This window comes from Falco biarmicus, chromosome 3, assembly GCF_023638135.1.
Source record: "Falco biarmicus isolate bFalBia1 chromosome 3, bFalBia1.pri, whole genome shotgun sequence".
Lineage (NCBI taxonomy): Eukaryota > Metazoa > Chordata > Aves > Falconiformes > Falconidae > Falco > Falco biarmicus.
This window is the reverse complement of record NC_079290.1, coordinates 13420175-13436373: the sequence shown is the minus strand read 5'-3', so window position 1 is coordinate 13436373 and position 16199 is coordinate 13420175. Positions and strand designations below refer to the sequence as shown.

At 60.6% G+C, this 16199-nt stretch overlaps 4 protein-coding genes across 4 annotated transcripts; all 4 read right to left on the bottom strand.

Annotated features, from left to right (window-relative positions):
• Positions 1–3450: 3450 nt before the first annotated feature.
• Positions 3451–3759, bottom strand: LOC130147016 (feather keratin-like). The gene has a single exon (XM_056333732.1). It carries the CDS (start codon positions 3757–3759, stop codon positions 3451–3453), a length of 309 nt encoding a protein of 102 aa, XP_056189707.1.
• Positions 3760–7210: 3451 nt separating this feature from the next.
• On the bottom strand, positions 7211–7519 carry LOC130146974 (feather keratin-like). Its single transcript, XM_056333662.1, has one exon. The coding sequence runs from the start codon at positions 7517–7519 to the stop codon at positions 7211–7213; it is 309 nt and encodes a 102-aa protein (XP_056189637.1).
• Positions 7520–10974: 3455 nt separating this feature from the next.
• Positions 10975–11283, bottom strand: LOC130145515 (feather keratin 1-like). Its single transcript, XM_056330379.1, has one exon. It carries the CDS (start codon positions 11281–11283, stop codon positions 10975–10977), a length of 309 nt encoding a protein of 102 aa, XP_056186354.1.
• Positions 11284–14734: 3451 nt separating this feature from the next.
• Positions 14735–15043, bottom strand: LOC130146975 (feather keratin-like). The gene has a single exon (XM_056333663.1). The coding sequence runs from the start codon at positions 15041–15043 to the stop codon at positions 14735–14737; it is 309 nt and encodes a 102-aa protein (XP_056189638.1).
• Positions 15044–16199: the final 1156 nt, after the last annotated feature.

Genomic DNA, 16199 nt, shown 5'->3' with positions numbered 1-16199 from the left:
GTCTGCGGTGTGGAGTGTCCCTGTAAGAGAGGGTGTTGAGGAAGCGGAGGGTGTTGGGGGGGCGCGAGGGGTGTCGTTACAGGAGGGCAAGGGAGTGTGGAGGCGCGGTGTGGGGCTGCGGGGAGCGTGGTGGTGTTGAGTCGTGGGGGCTGCTGAGTCTGGTGTCAGCGCGTGCTGGAAGAGACGGGGCGTGTGGGGCAGGAGAAGGAGGGGAAGGGGCTTCAGGCTCACCTTGTTGACTGCGGGGGAGAAGGCGTCAGGAGAAGCGTGTGATGGAGAGAGGCGCTGGGCCGTCTTTTATGCTGGTCTGAGGGGGCGGGACAGGCTTTGCGCGTGACGGCATTTTGCAGCAAGCAGCTGTTGCGTGCCAGAGCTTGGCAGGTAATGAGGTGGGGGGTGTGTCCCTTCCCACAACGCTCCCTTCTCATGTCGTCCTCTTGAGGATGTGTCCGTCTGTCCCTGGCGTCAGCTTTGAAGTGAGAGCAGGTATCTGGGAGGATTTGCATGGAAGGTGCGTGTCAGGGCATTTGGCAGACGTGGCCAAAGCATAGGAGAGGTGGGGTGTTGTCAGTGAGGTCATGCCGTGGCACTCGTGTGGTGTGGTTTGCGGGTGCGTTGCGAAGAGGGGCCCCCACTTGTTCATGGGCCTGGAAGGCTGTTGTGGGCTTTGGAGGTGTGCCGGGCATGAGTGTCGGCCCCTTCCGTGGCATTTGGTCCCTGCCTGCCTTGCTGCCAGCTTGCTAAGCCTGACTGTAGGCCTGGCCTTTCCCACTGAGCGTGCTCTGTGTGTGCCTTGTTGCCCGCCTTGCTTGAAAGGTTGTAGCTGGGAGAAAGGGGCCTGCGTGTCTGGGCTTGTGCCCCCTGGGATCCGTCCCTGGGGGTGTCAGTGCGGGCAGGCAGAGGAGGGCTGTTTGGGAGAGCAGGCCATTTTCCTGGCAGCCCTGGCTGAGAGCTCGCCGGTCCTGTGACGAGAGGTGCCCTGCCTGGCTCCGCCGGTGCTTGTGTTGGCCCCTCCATCGTGGACCCCTGAGGTGGGGCTTGGGCTGTGGTGTGACGCATCCAAAGGAGAGCAGCGAATGCGGTGAAGGATCGAGCGAAGAAGCCTTAGAAGTAGCGGTTGAGGGAAGCGGGGCTACTGCGTTTTCAGAAGGCGGCGGCTGAGGGGAGGCCCTATCGGTGTCTCCAAGTACCTGAGAGGAGGTTGTAACGAGGAGGTTGTGAGTCTCTCATCCCTAGCAACAAGTGCTAGGGCAAGAGGAAAGGGCCTCATGTTGCGCCAGGCAAAGTTTAGTTTGGCTATGATGAGAAATTTCTTCACCGAGAGGGTTATCAAGCACTGGAAGGGGCTGCCCAGGGCAGTGGTTGAGTCACCATTGTGGGAGGTGTTTAAAAGACACGTAGACGTGGCGCTTAGGGACATGGATTAGTGGTGGCCTTGGCAGTATTAGGTTAACGGTTGGACTCGATAATGTTAAGGGTCCTTTGCAACCGAAGTGACTCTTATGATTGTGTATGAGGCAGCGTGCAAGGGCAGGTGAGTTTCTGGAGAGCCCGTAAGTGTGCTGAAAGGCGGAGCAGAGCTGGGAGCGGCAGGCAGGGGAGGCTGGCACTCCTGGGCCTTTGGTGGGGTCTGTGCTTGGGGCGAGTGTCGAGGGGTGAGGCCAGTTCTCTGCGCAGAGCTTGACAGGGTGAAAGGGAATTTGGCGATTGCCGAGGGGAGCTGGGTTTGAGCATGCGGCACGGGGCTGCAGAGCCGAGGCTGTGGTGGTGGTGGTGGTGCGTGCGGAAGGGTTGATGAGTGGCAAGGCCTGCCCCCGCTGAGGCAAGGTGAGTGTTTTTCAGGCTGTTTGTCAGGTGATCTGTGGTTGTTGCTGAGGAAGATGAAGGGAGGTAGGAAGGAGTGGTGTGGGAGTGGGTGTTTGTAAGTGCCCGGGGCCTGTCGTGTTGCTCCCAGGAATGCCGAGGCATCTGGCATTGCGGAGGCCTCCTTGTGAGGCCGCTGTGCATTTTCCTGGAAAGGTCATAGTGCCTGGGGGCAGCTCCTGAAGAGTGGAAGGGAGCTGGTACCCCTCGTGTCCCGCAGAAGATGGTGCGGGAGGCTCTGGGAAAGCAGAGGCCGGTGAGCCTGAGCCTGTTCCCGGGGCAGGTGATGGAAGCAATGCTGCTGGAAATCACTGCCAAGGCCAGGACGGACGGAAGGTGTTGGGGGGTGTTTGGCGTGGATTTTGGAAGGGCAAATCATGCTTGAGTGAGCTGCGTGTCTTCCGCGTTGAGGCGAGTGGGCGTTGGGCAAGGGGAGAGCAGTGGCTGTTGCTGAGGCGTACTTGAAGGAAGCCTTTGCCGCTGTCTCCTGGTACGTGCTCCTAGACGAGCTGAGAAAGTGCGGGTTGCGTAAGCGGCCGGTGCGGTGGCCTGCAAAGCGGCTGAAGGGCTGTGCCCAGAGGCTTGCGATCAGTGGTAGGACAAGAGGCCATGTTCAGAAGTGAAAGCATCTGGAATTGCCCGGGCAAAGGCGGCAGGGCTTTTTCAGTGTGAGGGTGGTCAAAGAGTGGAAGAGGTGGTGGCGGCTCCATTCTCGGAGGTACTGAAGACGCGAGTGGCTGTGGTCCCAGACAATCTGCTCTAGCTGGCCCTGCTTGAGCACTGGGGTGGAAGGACATGCTCTGCAGAGATTCCTGCCCATCTCTAAATGTTTCTGTGATCCTTTTTGGCTGGGGAGGGTGCGGAAGAGAGTTAGTCAAGCGTGTGTTGGCACGGGGAGCCTCGGTCGGAGGTGTGCGCAGGGAGCGTTGTCGTATCGGAGGCTTTTTCTGAGCCAGTGCTGGGCTTGTGTCATGCTGTGTATGCCTGCAGGTGCGAGTGTGTGTTGTCGCTGGTGGCCTGTGTCCTCAGAGAGGCTGAGTGCCCTTTTCCCCCCAACCCCGCCGGCCTGTTGAGGCCTGGCTTTGTGCCATTTTAGAGTGGAAGAGCCTTGGGAGAAGAAAGGAGATGGAGGCGTGTGGTGCTGGGATGCAGGAGATTTTATTGAGGCAAAAGAGTGAAAAGGCAGGAGCACGCAGTGGAAGGGATCCGTCCTAAGGTGCAAGTAGGGCGACCGTCAGCCCAGGTCCTTTGCTTGCAGAAGATTTTGCCAGAGCACCGAGGTCTTCCTTTCCTGCGGTGGGAGCAGCGTGGGGGAGGTGCCCCGGTGGTCTTTGGCTTGTGAGCAGGCGTTTGCAGCGGAGAGTAGCGGACGTAGCAGTAGGGGCGATGCAAAGAAGACAGTGGGAGAAGAGGAGGAGGTAGGTGGGCCATGTATCCTGGCAGCCGGGGCTGGCCCCTTCCGTGCTACTTTGCTTGGTGCCTTGAGAGGAGGAGGTGCGGGTGGCAGGTCCCCGTTCCAGCAGCAGGCGGGAGGTGCGTCCTCAGTCCATGCTGTGGCTTGCAGGGTGTGTGTGGTGTGGAGGGCCCTTAGCAGGGCAGGCAGGCTCTTCTGGCGCCATAGCAGCCCAGGCCTCCGAGGCCGTAACCGTAGCCAAAGCCGCCGGAGGAGACGGGCACTCCCTGGGAGCTGAGGATGTTGCCCACAGCAGCCGATGAGGAGGATCCGACGGCGGTGCTCTGGGGGAAGGAGGTGAGGATGGGTCCCGGCAGGGTGACCAGCACGGTGGAAGGCTGGATGACGACGCGGGAGTCCTCGCACTGCCTGACGCAGGGCTCGTTGCAGCTGTTAGCCAGCGGGGTGGGTCCGCAGGGGCTGCAGAAGTTGTTGCAGGCCATGTCTGCGGTGTGGAGTGTCCCTGTAAGAGAGGGTGTTGAGGAAGCGGAGGGTGTTGGGGGGGCGCGAGGGGTGTCGTTACAGGAGGGCAAGGGAGTGTGGAGGCGCGGTGTGGGGCTGCGGGGAGCGTGGTGGTGTTGAGTCGTGGGGGCTGCTGAGTCTGGTGTCAGCGCGTGCTGGAAGAGACGGGGCGTGTGGGGCAGGAGAAGGAGGGGAAGGGGCTTCAGGCTCACCTTGTTGACTGCGGGGGAGAAGGCGTCAGGAGAAGCGTGTGATGGAGAGAGGCGCTGGGCCGTCTTTTATGCTGGTCTGAGGGGGCGGGACAGGCTTTGCGCGTGACGGCATTTTGCAGCAAGCAGCTGTTGCGTGCCAGAGCTTGGCAGGTAATGAGGTGGGGGGTGTGTCCCTTCCCACAACGCTCCCTTCTCATGTCCTCCTCTTGAGGATGTGTCCGTCTGTCCTTGGCGTCAGCTTTGAAGTGAGAGCAGGTATCTGGGAGGATTTGCATGGAAGGTGCGTGTCAGGGCATTTGGCAGACGTGGCCAAAGCATAGGAGAGGTGGGGTGTTGTCAGTGAGGTCATGCCGTGGCACTCGTGTGGTGTGGTTTGCGGGTGCGTTGCGAAGAGGGGCCCCCACTTGTTCATGGGCCTGGAAGGCTGTTGTGGGCTTTGGAGGTGTGCCGGGCATGAGTGTCGGCCCCTTCCGTGGCATTTGGTCCCTGCCTGCCTTGCTGCCAGCTTGCTAAGCCTGACTGTAGGCCTGGCCTTTCCCACTGAGCGTGCTCTGTGTGTGCCTTGTTGCCCGCCTTGCTTGAAAGGTTGTAGCTGGGAGAAAGGGGCCTGCGTGTCTGGGCTTGTGCCCCCTGGGATCCGTCCCTGGGGGTGTCAGTGCGGGCAGGCAGAGGAGGGCTGTTTGGGAGAGCAGGCCATTTTCCTGGCAGCCCTGGCTGAGAGCTCGCCGGTCCTGTGACGAGAGGTGCCCTGCCTGGCTCCGCCGGTGCTTGTGTTGGCCCCTCCATCGTGGACCCCTGAGGTGGGGCTTGGGCTGTGGTGTGACGCATCCAAAGGAGAGCAGCGAATGCGGTGAAGGATCGAGCGAAGAAGCCTTAGAAGTAGCGGTTGAGGGAAGCGGGGCTACTGCGTTTTCAGAAGGCGGCGGCTGAGGGGAGGCCCTATCGGTGTCTCCAAGTACCTGAGAGGAGGTTGTAACGAGGAGGTTGTGAGTCTCTCATCCCTAGCAACAAGTGCTAGGGCAAGAGGAAAGGGCCTCATGTTGCGCCAGGCAAAGTTTAGTTTGGCTATGATGAGAAATTTCTTCACCGAGAGGGTTATCAAGCACTGGAAGGGGCTGCCCAGGGCAGTGGTTGAGTCACCATTGTGGGAGGTGTTTAAAAGACACGTAGACGTGGCGCTTAGGGACATGGATTAGTGGTGGCCTTGGCAGTATTAGGTTAACGGTTGGACTCGATAATGTTAAGGGTCCTTTGCAACCGAAGTGACTCTTATGATTGTGTATGAGGCAGCGTGCGAGGGCAGGTGAGTTTCTGGAGAGCCCGTATGTGTGCTGAAAGGCGGAGCAGAGCTGGGAGCGGCAGGCAGGGGAGGCTGGCACTCCTGGGCCTTTGGTGGGGTCTGTGCTTGGGGCGAGTGTCGAGGGGTGAGGCCAGTTCTCTGCGCAGAGCTTGACAGGGTGAAAGGGAATTTGGCGATTGCCGAGGGGAGCTGGGTTTGAGCATGCGGCACGGGGCTGCAGAGCCGAGGCTGTGGTGGTGGTGGTGGTGCGTGCGGAAGGGTTGATGAGTGGCAAGGCCTGCCCCCGCTGAGGCAAGGTGAGTGTTTTTCAGGCTGTTTGTCAGGTGATCTGTGGTTGTTGCTGAGGAAGATGAAGGGAGGTAGGAAGGAGTGGTGTGGGAGTGGGTGTTTGTAAGTGCCCGGGGCCTGTCGTGTTGCTCCCAGGAATGCCGAGGCATCTGGCATTGCGGAGGCCTCCTTGTGAGGCCGCTGTGCATTTTCCTGGAAAGGTCATAGTGCCTGGGGGCAGCTCCTGAAGAGTGGAAGGGAGCTGGTACCCCTCGTGTCCCGCAGAAGATGGTGCGGGAGGCTCTGGGAAAGCAGAGGCCGGTGAGCCTGAGCCTGTTCCCGGGGCAGGTGATGGAAGCAATGCTGCTGGAAATCACTGCCAAGGCCAGGACGGACGGAAGGTGTTGGGGGGTGTTTGGCGTGGATTTTGGAAGGGCAAATCATGCTTGAGTGAGCTGCGTGTCTTCCGCGTTGAGGCGAGTGGGCGTTGGGCGAGGGGGAGAGCAGTGGCTGTTGCTGAGGCGTACTTGAAGGAAGCCTTTGTCGCTGTCTCCTGGTACGTGCTCCTAGACGAGCTGAGAAAGTGCGGGTTGCGTAAGCGGCCGGTGCGGTGGCCTGCAAAGCGGCTGAAGGGCTGTGCCCAGAGGCTTGCGATCAGTGGTAGGACAAGAGGCCATGTTCAGAAGTGAAAGCATCTGGAATTGCCCGGGCAAAGGCGGCAGGGCTTTTTCAGTGTGAGGGTGGTCAAAGAGTGGAAGAGGTGGTGGCGGCTCCATTCTCGGAGGTACTGAAGACGCGAGTGGCTGTGGTCCCAGACAATCTGCTCTAGCTGGCCCTGCTTGAGCACTGGGGTGGAAGGACATGCTCTGCAGAGATTCCTGCCCATCTCTAAATGTTTCTGTGATCCTTTTTTGCTGGGGAGGGTGCGGAAGAGAGTTAGTCAAGCGTGTGTTGGCACGGGGAGCCTCGGTCGGAGGTGTGCGCAGGGAGCGTTGTCGTATCGGAGGCTTTTTCTGAGCCAGTGCTGGGCTTGTGTCATGCTGTGTATGCCTGCAGGTGCGAGTGTGTGTTGTCGCTGGTGGCCTGTGTCCTCAGAGAGGCTGAGTGCCCTTTTCCCCCCAACCCCGCCGGCCTGTTGAGGCCTGGCTTTGTGCCATTTTAGAGTGGAAGAGCCTTGGGAGAAGAAAGGAGATGGAGGCGTGTGGTGCTGGGATGCAGGAGATTTTATTGAGGCAAAAGAGTGAAAAGGCAGGAGCACGCAGTGGAAGGGATCCGTCCTAAGGTGCAAGTAGGGCGACCGTCAGCCCAGGTCCTTTGCTTGCAGAAGATTTTGCCAGAGCACCGAGGTCTTCCTTTCCTGCGGTGGGAGCAGCGCGGGGGAGGTGCCCCGGTGGTCTTTGGCTTGTGAGCAGGCGTTTGCAGCGGAGAGTAGCGGACGTAGCAGTAGGGGCGATGCAAAGAAGACAGTGGGAGAAGAGGAGGAGGTAGGTGGGCCATGTATCCTGGCAGCCGGGGCTGGCCCCTTCCGTGCTACTTTGCTTGGTGCCTTGAGAGGAGGAGGTGCGGGTGGCAGGTCCCCGTGCCAGCAGCAGGCGGGAGGTGCGTCCTCAGTCCATGCTGTGGCTTGCAGGGTGTGTGTGGTGTGGAGGGCCCTTAGCAGGGCAGGCAGGCTCTTCTGGCGCCATAGCAGCCCAGGCCTCCGAGGCCGTAACCGTAGCCAAAGCCGCCGGAGGAGACGGGCACTCCCTGGGAGCTGAGGATGTTGCCCACAGCAGCCGATGAGGAGGATCCGACGGCGGTGCTCTGGGGGAAGGAGGTGAGGATGGGTCCCGGCAGGGTGACCAGCACGGTGGAAGGCTGGATGACGACGCGGGAGTCCTCGCACTGCCTGACGCAGGGCTCGTTGCAGCTGTTAGCCAGCGGGGTGGGTCCGCAGGGGCTGCAGAAGTTGTTGCAGGCCATGTCTGCGGTGTGGAGTGTCCCTGTAAGAGAGGGTGTTGAGGAAGCGGAGGGTGTTGGGGGGGCGCGAGGGGTGTCGTTACAGGAGGGCAAGGGAGTGTGGAGGCGCGGTGTGGGGCTGCGGGGAGCGTGGTGGTGTTGAGTCGTGGGGGCTGCTGAGTCTGGTGTCAGCGCGTGCTGGAAGAGACGGGGCGTGTGGGGCAGGAGAAGGAGGGGAAGGGGCTTCAGGCTCACCTTGTTGACTGCGGGGGAGAAGGCGTCAGGAGAAGCGTGTGATGGAGAGAGGCGCTGGGCCGTCTTTTATGCTGGTCTGAGGGGGCGGGACAGGCTTTGCGCGTGACGGCATTTTGCAGCAAGCAGCTGTTGCGTGCCAGAGCTTGGCAGGTAATGAGGTGGGGGGTGTGTCCCTTCCCACAACGCTCCCTTCTCATGTCGTCCTCTTGAGGATGTGTCCGTCTGTCCCTGGCGTCAGCTTTGAAGTGAGAGCAGGTATCTGGGAGGATTTGCATGGAAGGTGCGTGTCAGGGCATTTGGCAGACGTGGCCAAAGCATAGGAGAGGTGGGGTGTTGTCAGTGAGGTCATGCCGTGGCACTCGTGTGGTGTGGTTTGCGGGGTGCGTTGCGAAGAGGGGCCCCCACTTGTTCATGGGCCTGGAAGGCTGTTGTGGGCTTTGGAGGTGTGCCGGGCATGAGTGTCGGCCCCTTCCGTGGCATTTGGTCCCTGCCTGCCTTGCTGCCAGCTTGCTAAGCCTGACTGTAGGCCTGGCCTTTCCCACTGAGCGTGCTCTGTGTGTGCCTTGTTGCCCGCCTTGCTTGAAAGGTTGTAGCTGGGAGAAAGGGGGCCTCCGTGTCTGGGCTTGTGCCCCCTGGGATCCGTCCCTGGGGGTGTCAGTGCGGGCAGGCAGAGGAGGGCTGTTTGGGAGAGCAGGCCATTTTCCTGGCAGCCCTGGCTGAGAGCTCGCCGGTCCTGTGACGAGAGGTGCCCTGCCTGGCTCCGCCGGTGCTTGTGTTGGCCCCTCCATCGTGGACCCCTGAGGTGGGGCTTGGGCTGTGGTGTGACGCATCCAAAGGAGAGCAGCGAATGCGGTGAAGGATCGAGAGAAGAAGCCTTAGAAGTAGCGGTTGAGGGAAGCGGGGCTACTGCGTTTTCAGAAGGCGGCGGCTGAGGGGAGGCCCTATCGGTGTCTCCAAGTACCTGAGAGGAGGTTGTAACGAGGAGGTTGTGAGTCTCTCATCCCTAGCAACAAGTGCTAGGGCAAGAGGAAAGGGCCTCATGTTGCGCCAGGCAAAGTTTAGTTTGGCTATGATGAGAAATTTCTTCACCGAGAGGGTTATCAAGCACTGGAAGGGGCTGCCCAGGGCAGTGGTTGAGTCACCATTGTGGGAGGTGTTTAAAAGACACGTAGACGTGGCGCTTAGGGACATGGATTAGTGGTGGCCTTGGCAGTATTAGGTTAACGGTTGGACTCGATAATGTTAAGGGTCCTTTGCAACCGAAGTGACTCTTATGATTGTGTATGAGGCAGCGTGCGAGGGCAGGTGAGTTTCTGGAGAGCCCGTAAGTGTGCTGAAAGGCGGAGCAGAGCTGGGAGCGGCAGGCAGGGGAGGCTGGCACTCCTGGGCCTTTGGTGGGGGTCTGTGCTTGGGGCGAGTGTCGAGGGGGTGAGGCCAGTTCTCTGCGCAGAGCTTGACAGGGTGAAAGGGAATTTGGCGATTGCCGAGGGGAGCTGGGTTTGAGCATGCGGCACGGGGCTGCAGAGCCGAGGCTGTGGTGGTGGTGGTGGTGCGTGCGGAAGGGTTGATGAGTGGCAAGGCCTGCCCCCGCTGAGGCAAGGTGAGTGTTTTTCAGGCTGTTTGTCAGGTGATCTGTGGTTGTTGCTGAGGAAGATGAAGGGAGGTAGGAAGGAGTGGTGTGGGAGTGGGTGTTTGTAAGTGCCCGGGGCCTGTCGTGTTGCTCCCAGGAATGCCGAGGCATCTGGCATTGCGGAGGCCTCCTTGTGAGGCCGCTGTGCATTTTCCTGGAAAGGTCATAGTGCCTGGGGGCAGCTCCTGAAGAGTGGAAGGGAGCTGGTACCCCTCGTGTCCCGCAGAAGATGGTGCGGGAGGCTCTGGGAAAGCAGAGGCCGGTGAGCCTGAGCCTGTTCCCGGGGCAGGTGATGGAAGCAATGCTGCTGGAAATCACTGCCAAGGCCAGGACGGACGGAAGGTGTTGGGGGGTGTTTGGCGTGGATTTTGGAAGGGCAAATCATGCTTGAGTGAGCTGCGTGTCTTCCGCGTTGAGGCGAGTGGGCGTTGGGCGAGGGGAGAGCAGTGGCTGTTGCTGAGGCGTACTTGAAGGAAGCCTTTGTCGCTGTCTCCTGGTACGTGCTCCTAGACGAGCTGAGAAAGTGCGGGTTGCGTAAGCGGCCGGTGCGGTGGCCTGCAAAGCGGCTGAAGGGCTGTGCCCAGAGGCTTGCGATCAGTGGTAGGACAAGAGGCCATGTTCAGAAGTGAAAGCATCTGGAATTGCCCGGGCAAAGGCGGCAGGGCTTTTTCAGTGTGAGGGTGGTCAAAGAGTGGAAGAGGTGGTGGCGGCTCCATTCTCGGAGGTACTGAAGACGCGAGTGGCTGTGGTCCCAGACAATCTGCTCTAGCTGGCCCTGCTTGAGCACTGGGGTGGAAGGACATGCTCTGCAGAGATTCCTGCCCATCTCTAAATGTTTCTGTGATCCTTTTTGGCTGGGGAGGGTGCGGAAGAGAGTTAGTCAAGCGTGTGTTGGCACGGGGAGCCTCGGTCGGAGGTGTGCGCAGGGAGCGTTGTCGTATCGGAGGCTTTTTCTGAGCCAGTGCTGGGCTTGTGTCATGCTGTGTATGCCTGCAGGTGCGAGTGTGTGTTGTCGCTGGTGGCCTGTGTCCTCAGAGAGGCTGAGTGCCCTTTTCCCCCCAACCCCGCCGGCCTGTTGAGGCCTGGCTTTGTGCCATTTTAGAGTGGAAGAGCCTTGGGAGAAGAAAGGAGATGGAGGCGTGTGGTGCTGGGATGCAGGAGATTTTATTGAGGCAAAAGAGTGAAAAGGCAGGAGCACGCAGTGGAAGGGATCCGTCCTAAGGTGCAAGTAGGGCGACCGTCAGCCCAGGTCCTTTGCTTGCAGAAGATTTTGCCAGAGCACCGAGGTCTTCCTTTCCTGCGGTGGGAGCAGCGCGGGGGAGGTGCCCCGGTGGTCTTTGGCTTGTGAGCAGGCGTTTGCAGCGGAGAGTAGCGGACGTAGCAGTAGGGGCGATGCAAAGAAGACAGTGGGAGAAGAGGAGGAGGTAGGTGGGCCATGTATCCTGGCAGCCGGGGCTGGCCCCTTCCGTGCTACTTTGCTTGGTGCCTTGAGAGGAGGAGGTGCGGGTGGCAGGTCCCCGTTCCAGCAGCAGGCGGGAGGTGCGTCCTCAGTCCATGCCGTGGCTTGCAGGGTGTGTGTGTGTGTGGAGGGCCCTTAGCAGGGCAGGCAGGCTCTTCCGGCGCCATAGCAGCCCAGGCCTCCGAGGCCGTAACCGTAGCCAAAGCCGCCGGAGGAGATGGGCACTCCCTGGGAGCTGAGGATGTTGCCCACAGCAGCCGATGAGGAGGATCCGACGGCGGTGCTCTGGGGGAAGGAGGTGAGGATGGGTCCCGGCAGGGTGACCAGCACGGTGGAAGGCTGGATGACGACGCGGGAGTCCTCGCACTGCCTGACGCAGGGCTCGTTGCAGCTGTTAGCCAGCGGGGTGGGTCCGCAGGGGCTGCAGAAGTTGTTGCAGGCCATGTCTGCGGTGTGGGAGTGTCCCTGTAAGAGAGGGTGTTGAGGAAGCGGAGGGTGTTGGGGGGGCGCGAGGGGTGTCGTTACAGGAGGGCAAGGGAGTGTGGAGGCGCGGTGTGGGGCTGCGGGGGAGCATGGTGGTGTTGAGTCGTGGGGGCTGCTGAGTCTGGTGTCAGCGCGTGCTGGAAGAGACGGGGCGTGTGGGGCAGGAGGAGGGGAAGGGGCTTCAGGCTCACCTTGTTGACTGCGGGGGAGAAGGCGTCAGGAGAAGCGTGTGATGGAGAGAGGCGCTGGGCCGTCTTTTATGCTGGTCTGAGGGGGCGGGACAGGCTTTGCGCGTGACGGCATTTTGCAGCAAGCAGCTGTTGCGTGCCAGAGCTTGACAGGTAATGAGGTGGGGGGTGTGTCCCTTCCCACAACGCTCCCTTCTCATGTCGTCCTCTTGAGGATGTGTCCGTCTGTCCCTGGCGTCAGCTTTGAAGTGAGAGCAGGTATCTGGGAGGATTTGCATGGAAGGTGCGTGTCAGGGCATTTGGCAGACGTGGCCAAAGCATAGGAGAGGTGGGGTGTTGTCAGTGAGGTCATGCCGTGGCACTCGTGTGGTGTGGTTTGCGGGTGCGTTGCGAAGAGGGGCCCCCACTTGTTCATGGGCCTGGAAGGCTGTTGTGGGCTTTGGAGGTGTGCCGGGCATGAGTGTCGGCCCCTTCCATGGCATTTGGTCCCTGCCTGCCTTGCTGCCAGCTTGCTAAGCCTGACTGTAGGCCTGGCCTTTCCCACTGAGCGTGCTCTGTGTGTGCCTTGTTGCCCGCCTTGCTTGAAAGGTTGTAGCTGGGAGAAAGGGGCCTGCGTGTCTGGGCTTGTGCCCCCTGGGATCCGTCCCTGGGGGTGTCAGTGCGGGCAGGCAGAGGAGGGCTGTTTGGGAGAGCAGGCCATTTTCCTGGCAGCCCTGGCTGAGAGCTCGCCGGTCCTGTGACGAGAGGTGCCCTGCCTGGCTCCGCCGGTGCTTGTGTTGGCCCCTCCATCGTGGACCCCTGAGGTGGGGCTTGGGCTGTGGTGTGACGCATCCAAAGGAGAGCAGCGAATGCGGTGAAGGATCGAGAGAAGAAGCCTTAGAAGTAGCGGTTGAGGGAAGCGGGGGCTACTGCGTTTTCAGAAGGCGGCGGCTGAGGGGAGGCCCTATCGGTGTCTCCAAGTACCTGAGAGGAGGTTGTAACGAGGAGGTTGTGAGTCTCTCATCCCTAGCAACAAGTGCTAGGGCAAGAGGAAAGGGCCTCATGTTGCGCCAGGCAAAGTTTAGTTTGGCTATGATGAGAAATTTCTTCACCGAGAGGGTTATCAAGCACTGGAAGGGGCTGCCCAGGGCAGTGGTTGAGTCACCATTGTGGGAGGTGTTTAAAAGACACGTAGACGTGGCGCTTAGGGACATGGATTAGTGGTGGCCTTGGCAGTATTAGGTTAACGGTTGGACTCGATAATGTTAAGGGTCCTTTGCAACCGAAGTGACTCTTATGATTGTGTATGAGGCAGCGTGCGAGGGCAGGTGAGTTTCTGGAGAGCCCGTAAGTGTGCTGAAAGGCGGAGCAGAGCTGGGAGCGGCAGGCAGGGGAGGCTGGCACTCCTGGGCCTTTGGTGGGGTCTGTGCTTGGGGCGAGTGTCGAGGGGTGAGGCCAGTTCTCTGCGCAGAGCTTGACAGGGTGAAAGGGAATTTGGCGATTGCCGAGGGGAGCTGGGTTTGAGCATGCGGCACGGGGCTGCAGAGCCAAGGCTGTGGTGGTGGTGGTGGTGCGTGCGGAAGGGTTGATGAGTGGCAAGGCCTGCCCCCGCTGAGGCAAGGTGAGTGTTTTTCAGGCTGTTTGTCAGGTGATCTGTGGTTGTTGCTGAGGAAGATGAAGGGAGGTAGGAAGGAGTGGTGTGGGAGTGGGTGTTTGTAAGTGCCCGGGGCCTGTCGTGTTGCTCCCAGGAATGCCGAGGCATCTGGCATTGCGGAGGCCTCCTTGTGAGGCCGCTGTGCATTTTCCTGGAAAGGTCATAGTGCCTGGGGGCAGCTCCTGAAGAGTGGAAGGGAGCTGGTACCCCTCGTGTCCCGCAGAAGATGGTGCGGGAGGCTCTGGGAAAGCAGAGGCCGGTGAGCCTGAGCCTGTTCCCGGGGCAGGTGATGGAAGCAATGCTGCTGGAAATCACTGCCAAGGCCAGGACGGACGGAAGGTGTTGGGGGGTGTTTGGCGTGGATTTTGGAAGGGCAAATCATGCTTGAGTGAGCTGCGTGTCTTCCGCGTTGAGGCGAGTGGGCGTTGGGCGAGGGGAGAGCAGTGGCTGTTGCTGAGGCGTACTTGAAGGAAGCCTTTGTCGCTGTCTCCTGGTACGTGCTCCTAGACGAGCTGAGAAAGTGCGGGTTGCGTAAGCGGCCGGTGCGGTGGCCTGCAAAGCGGCTGAAGGGCTGTGCCCAGAGGCTTGCGATCAGTGGTAGGACAAGAGGCCATGTTCAGAAGTGAAAGCATCTGGAATTGCCCGGGCAAAGGCGGCAGGGCTTTTTCAGTGTGAGGGTGGTCAAAGAGTGGAAGAGGTGGTGGCGGCTCCATTCTCGGAGGTACTGAAGACGCGAGTGGCTGTGGTCCCAGACAATCTGCTCTAGCTGGCCCTGCTTGAGCACTGGGGTGGAAGGACATGCTCTGCAGAGATTCCTGCCCATCTCTAAATGTTTCTGTGATCCTTTTTGGCTGGGGAGGGTGCGGAAGAGAGTTAGTCAAGCGTGTGTTGGCACGGGGAGCCTCGGTCGGAGGTGTGCGCAGGGAGCGTTGTCGTATCGGAGGCTTTTTCTGAGCCAGTGCTGGGCTTGTGTCATGCTGTGTATGCCTGCAGGTGCGAGTGTGTGTTGTCGCTGGTGGCCTGTGTCCTCAGAGAGGCTGAGTGCCCTTTTCCCCCCAACCCCGCCGGCCTGTTGAGGCCTGGCTTTGTGCCATTTTAGAGTGGAAGAGCCTTGGGAGAAGAAAGGAGATGGAGGCGTGTGGTGCTGGGATGCAGGAGATTTTATTGAGGCAAAAGAGTGAAAAGGCAGGAGCACGCAGTGGAAGGGATCCGTCCTAAGGTGCAAGTAGGGCGACCGTCAGCCCAGGTCCTTTGCTTGCAGAAGATTTTGCCAGAGCACCGAGGTCTTCCTTTCCTGCGGTGGGAGCAGCGCGGGGGGAGGTGCCCCGGTGGTCTTTGGCTTGTGAGCAGGCGTTTGCAGCGGAGAGTAGCGGACGTAGCAGTAGGGGCGATGCAAAGAAGACAGTGGGAGAAGAGGAGGAGGTAGGTGGGCCATGTATCCTGGCAGCCGGGGCTGGCCCCTTCCGTGCTACTTTGCTTGGTGCCTTGAGAGGAGGAGGTGCGGGTGGCAGGTCCCCGTGCCAGCAGCAGGCGGGAGGTGCGTCCTCAGTCCATGCCGTGGCTTGCAGGGTGTGTGTGGTGTGGAGGGCCCTTAGCAGGGCAGGCAGGCTCTTCTGGCGCCATAGCAGCCCAGGCCTCCGAGGCCGTAACCGTAGCCAAAGCCGCCGGAGGAGACGGGCACTCCCTGGGAGCTGAGGATGTTGCCCACAGCAGCCGATGAGGAGGATCCGACGGCGGTGCTCTGGGGGAAGGAGGTGAGGATGGGTCCCGGCAGGGTGACCAGCACGGTGGAAGGCTGGATGACGACGCGGGAGTCCTCGCACTGCCTGACGCAGGGCTCGTTGCAGCTGTTAGCCAGCGGGGTGGGTCCGCAGGGGCTGCAGAAGTTGTTGCAGGCCATGTCTGCGGTGTGGAGTGTCCCTGTAAGAGAGGGTGTTGAGGAAGCGGAGGGTGTTGGGGGGGCGCGAGGGGTGTCGTTACAGGAGGGCAAGGGAGTGTGGAGGCGCGGTGTGGGGCTGCGGGGAGCGTGGTGGTGTTGAGTCGTGGGGGCTGCTGAGTCTGGTGTCAGCGCGTGCTGGAAGAGACGGGGCGTGTGGGGCAGGAGGAGGGGAAGGGGCTTCAGGCTCACCTTGTTGACTGCGGGGGAGAAGGCGTCAGGAGAAGCGTGTGATGGAGAGAGGCGCTGGGCCGTCTTTTATGCTGGTCTGAGGGGGCGGGACAGGCTTTGCGCGTGACGGCATTTTGCAGCAAGCAGCTGTTGCGTGCCAGAGCTTGGCAGGTAATGAGGTGGGGGGTGTGTCCCTTCCCACAACGCTCCCTTCTCATGTCGTCCTCTTGAGGATGTGTCCGTCTGTCCCTGGCGTCAGCTTTGAAGTGAGAGCAGGTATCTGGGAGGATTTGCATGGAAGGTGCGTGTCAGGGCATTTGGCAGACGTGGCCAAAGCATAGGAGAGGTGGGGTGTTGTCAGTGAGGTCATGCCGTGGCACTCGTGTGGTGTGGTTTGCGGGTGCGTTGCGAAGAGGGGCCCCCACTTGTTCATGGGCCTGGAAGGCTGTTGTGGGCTTTGGAGGTGTGCCGGGCATGAGTGTCGGCCCCTTCCATGGCATTTGGTCCCTGCCTGCCTTGCTGCCAGCTTGCTAAGCCTGACTGTAGGCCTGGCCTTTCCCACTGAGCGTGCTCTGTGTGTGCCTTGTTGCCCGCCTTGCTTGAAAGGTTGTAGCTGGGAGAAAGGGGCCTGCGTGTCTGGGCTTGTGCCCCCTGGGATCCGTCCCTGGGGGTGTCAGTGCGGGCAGGCAGAGGAGGGCTGTTTGGGAGAGCAGGCCATTTTCCTGGTAGCCCTGGCTGAGAGCTCGCCGGTCCTGTGACGAGAGGTGCCCTGCCTGGCTCCGCCGGTGCTTGTGTTGGCCCCTCCATCGTGGACCCCTGAGGTGGGGCTTGGGCTGTGGTGTGACGCATCCAAAGGAGAGCAGCGAATGCGGTGAAGGATCGAGAGAAGAAGCCTTAGAAGTAGCGGTTGAGGGAAGCGGGGGCTACTGTGTTTTCAGAAGGCAGCGGC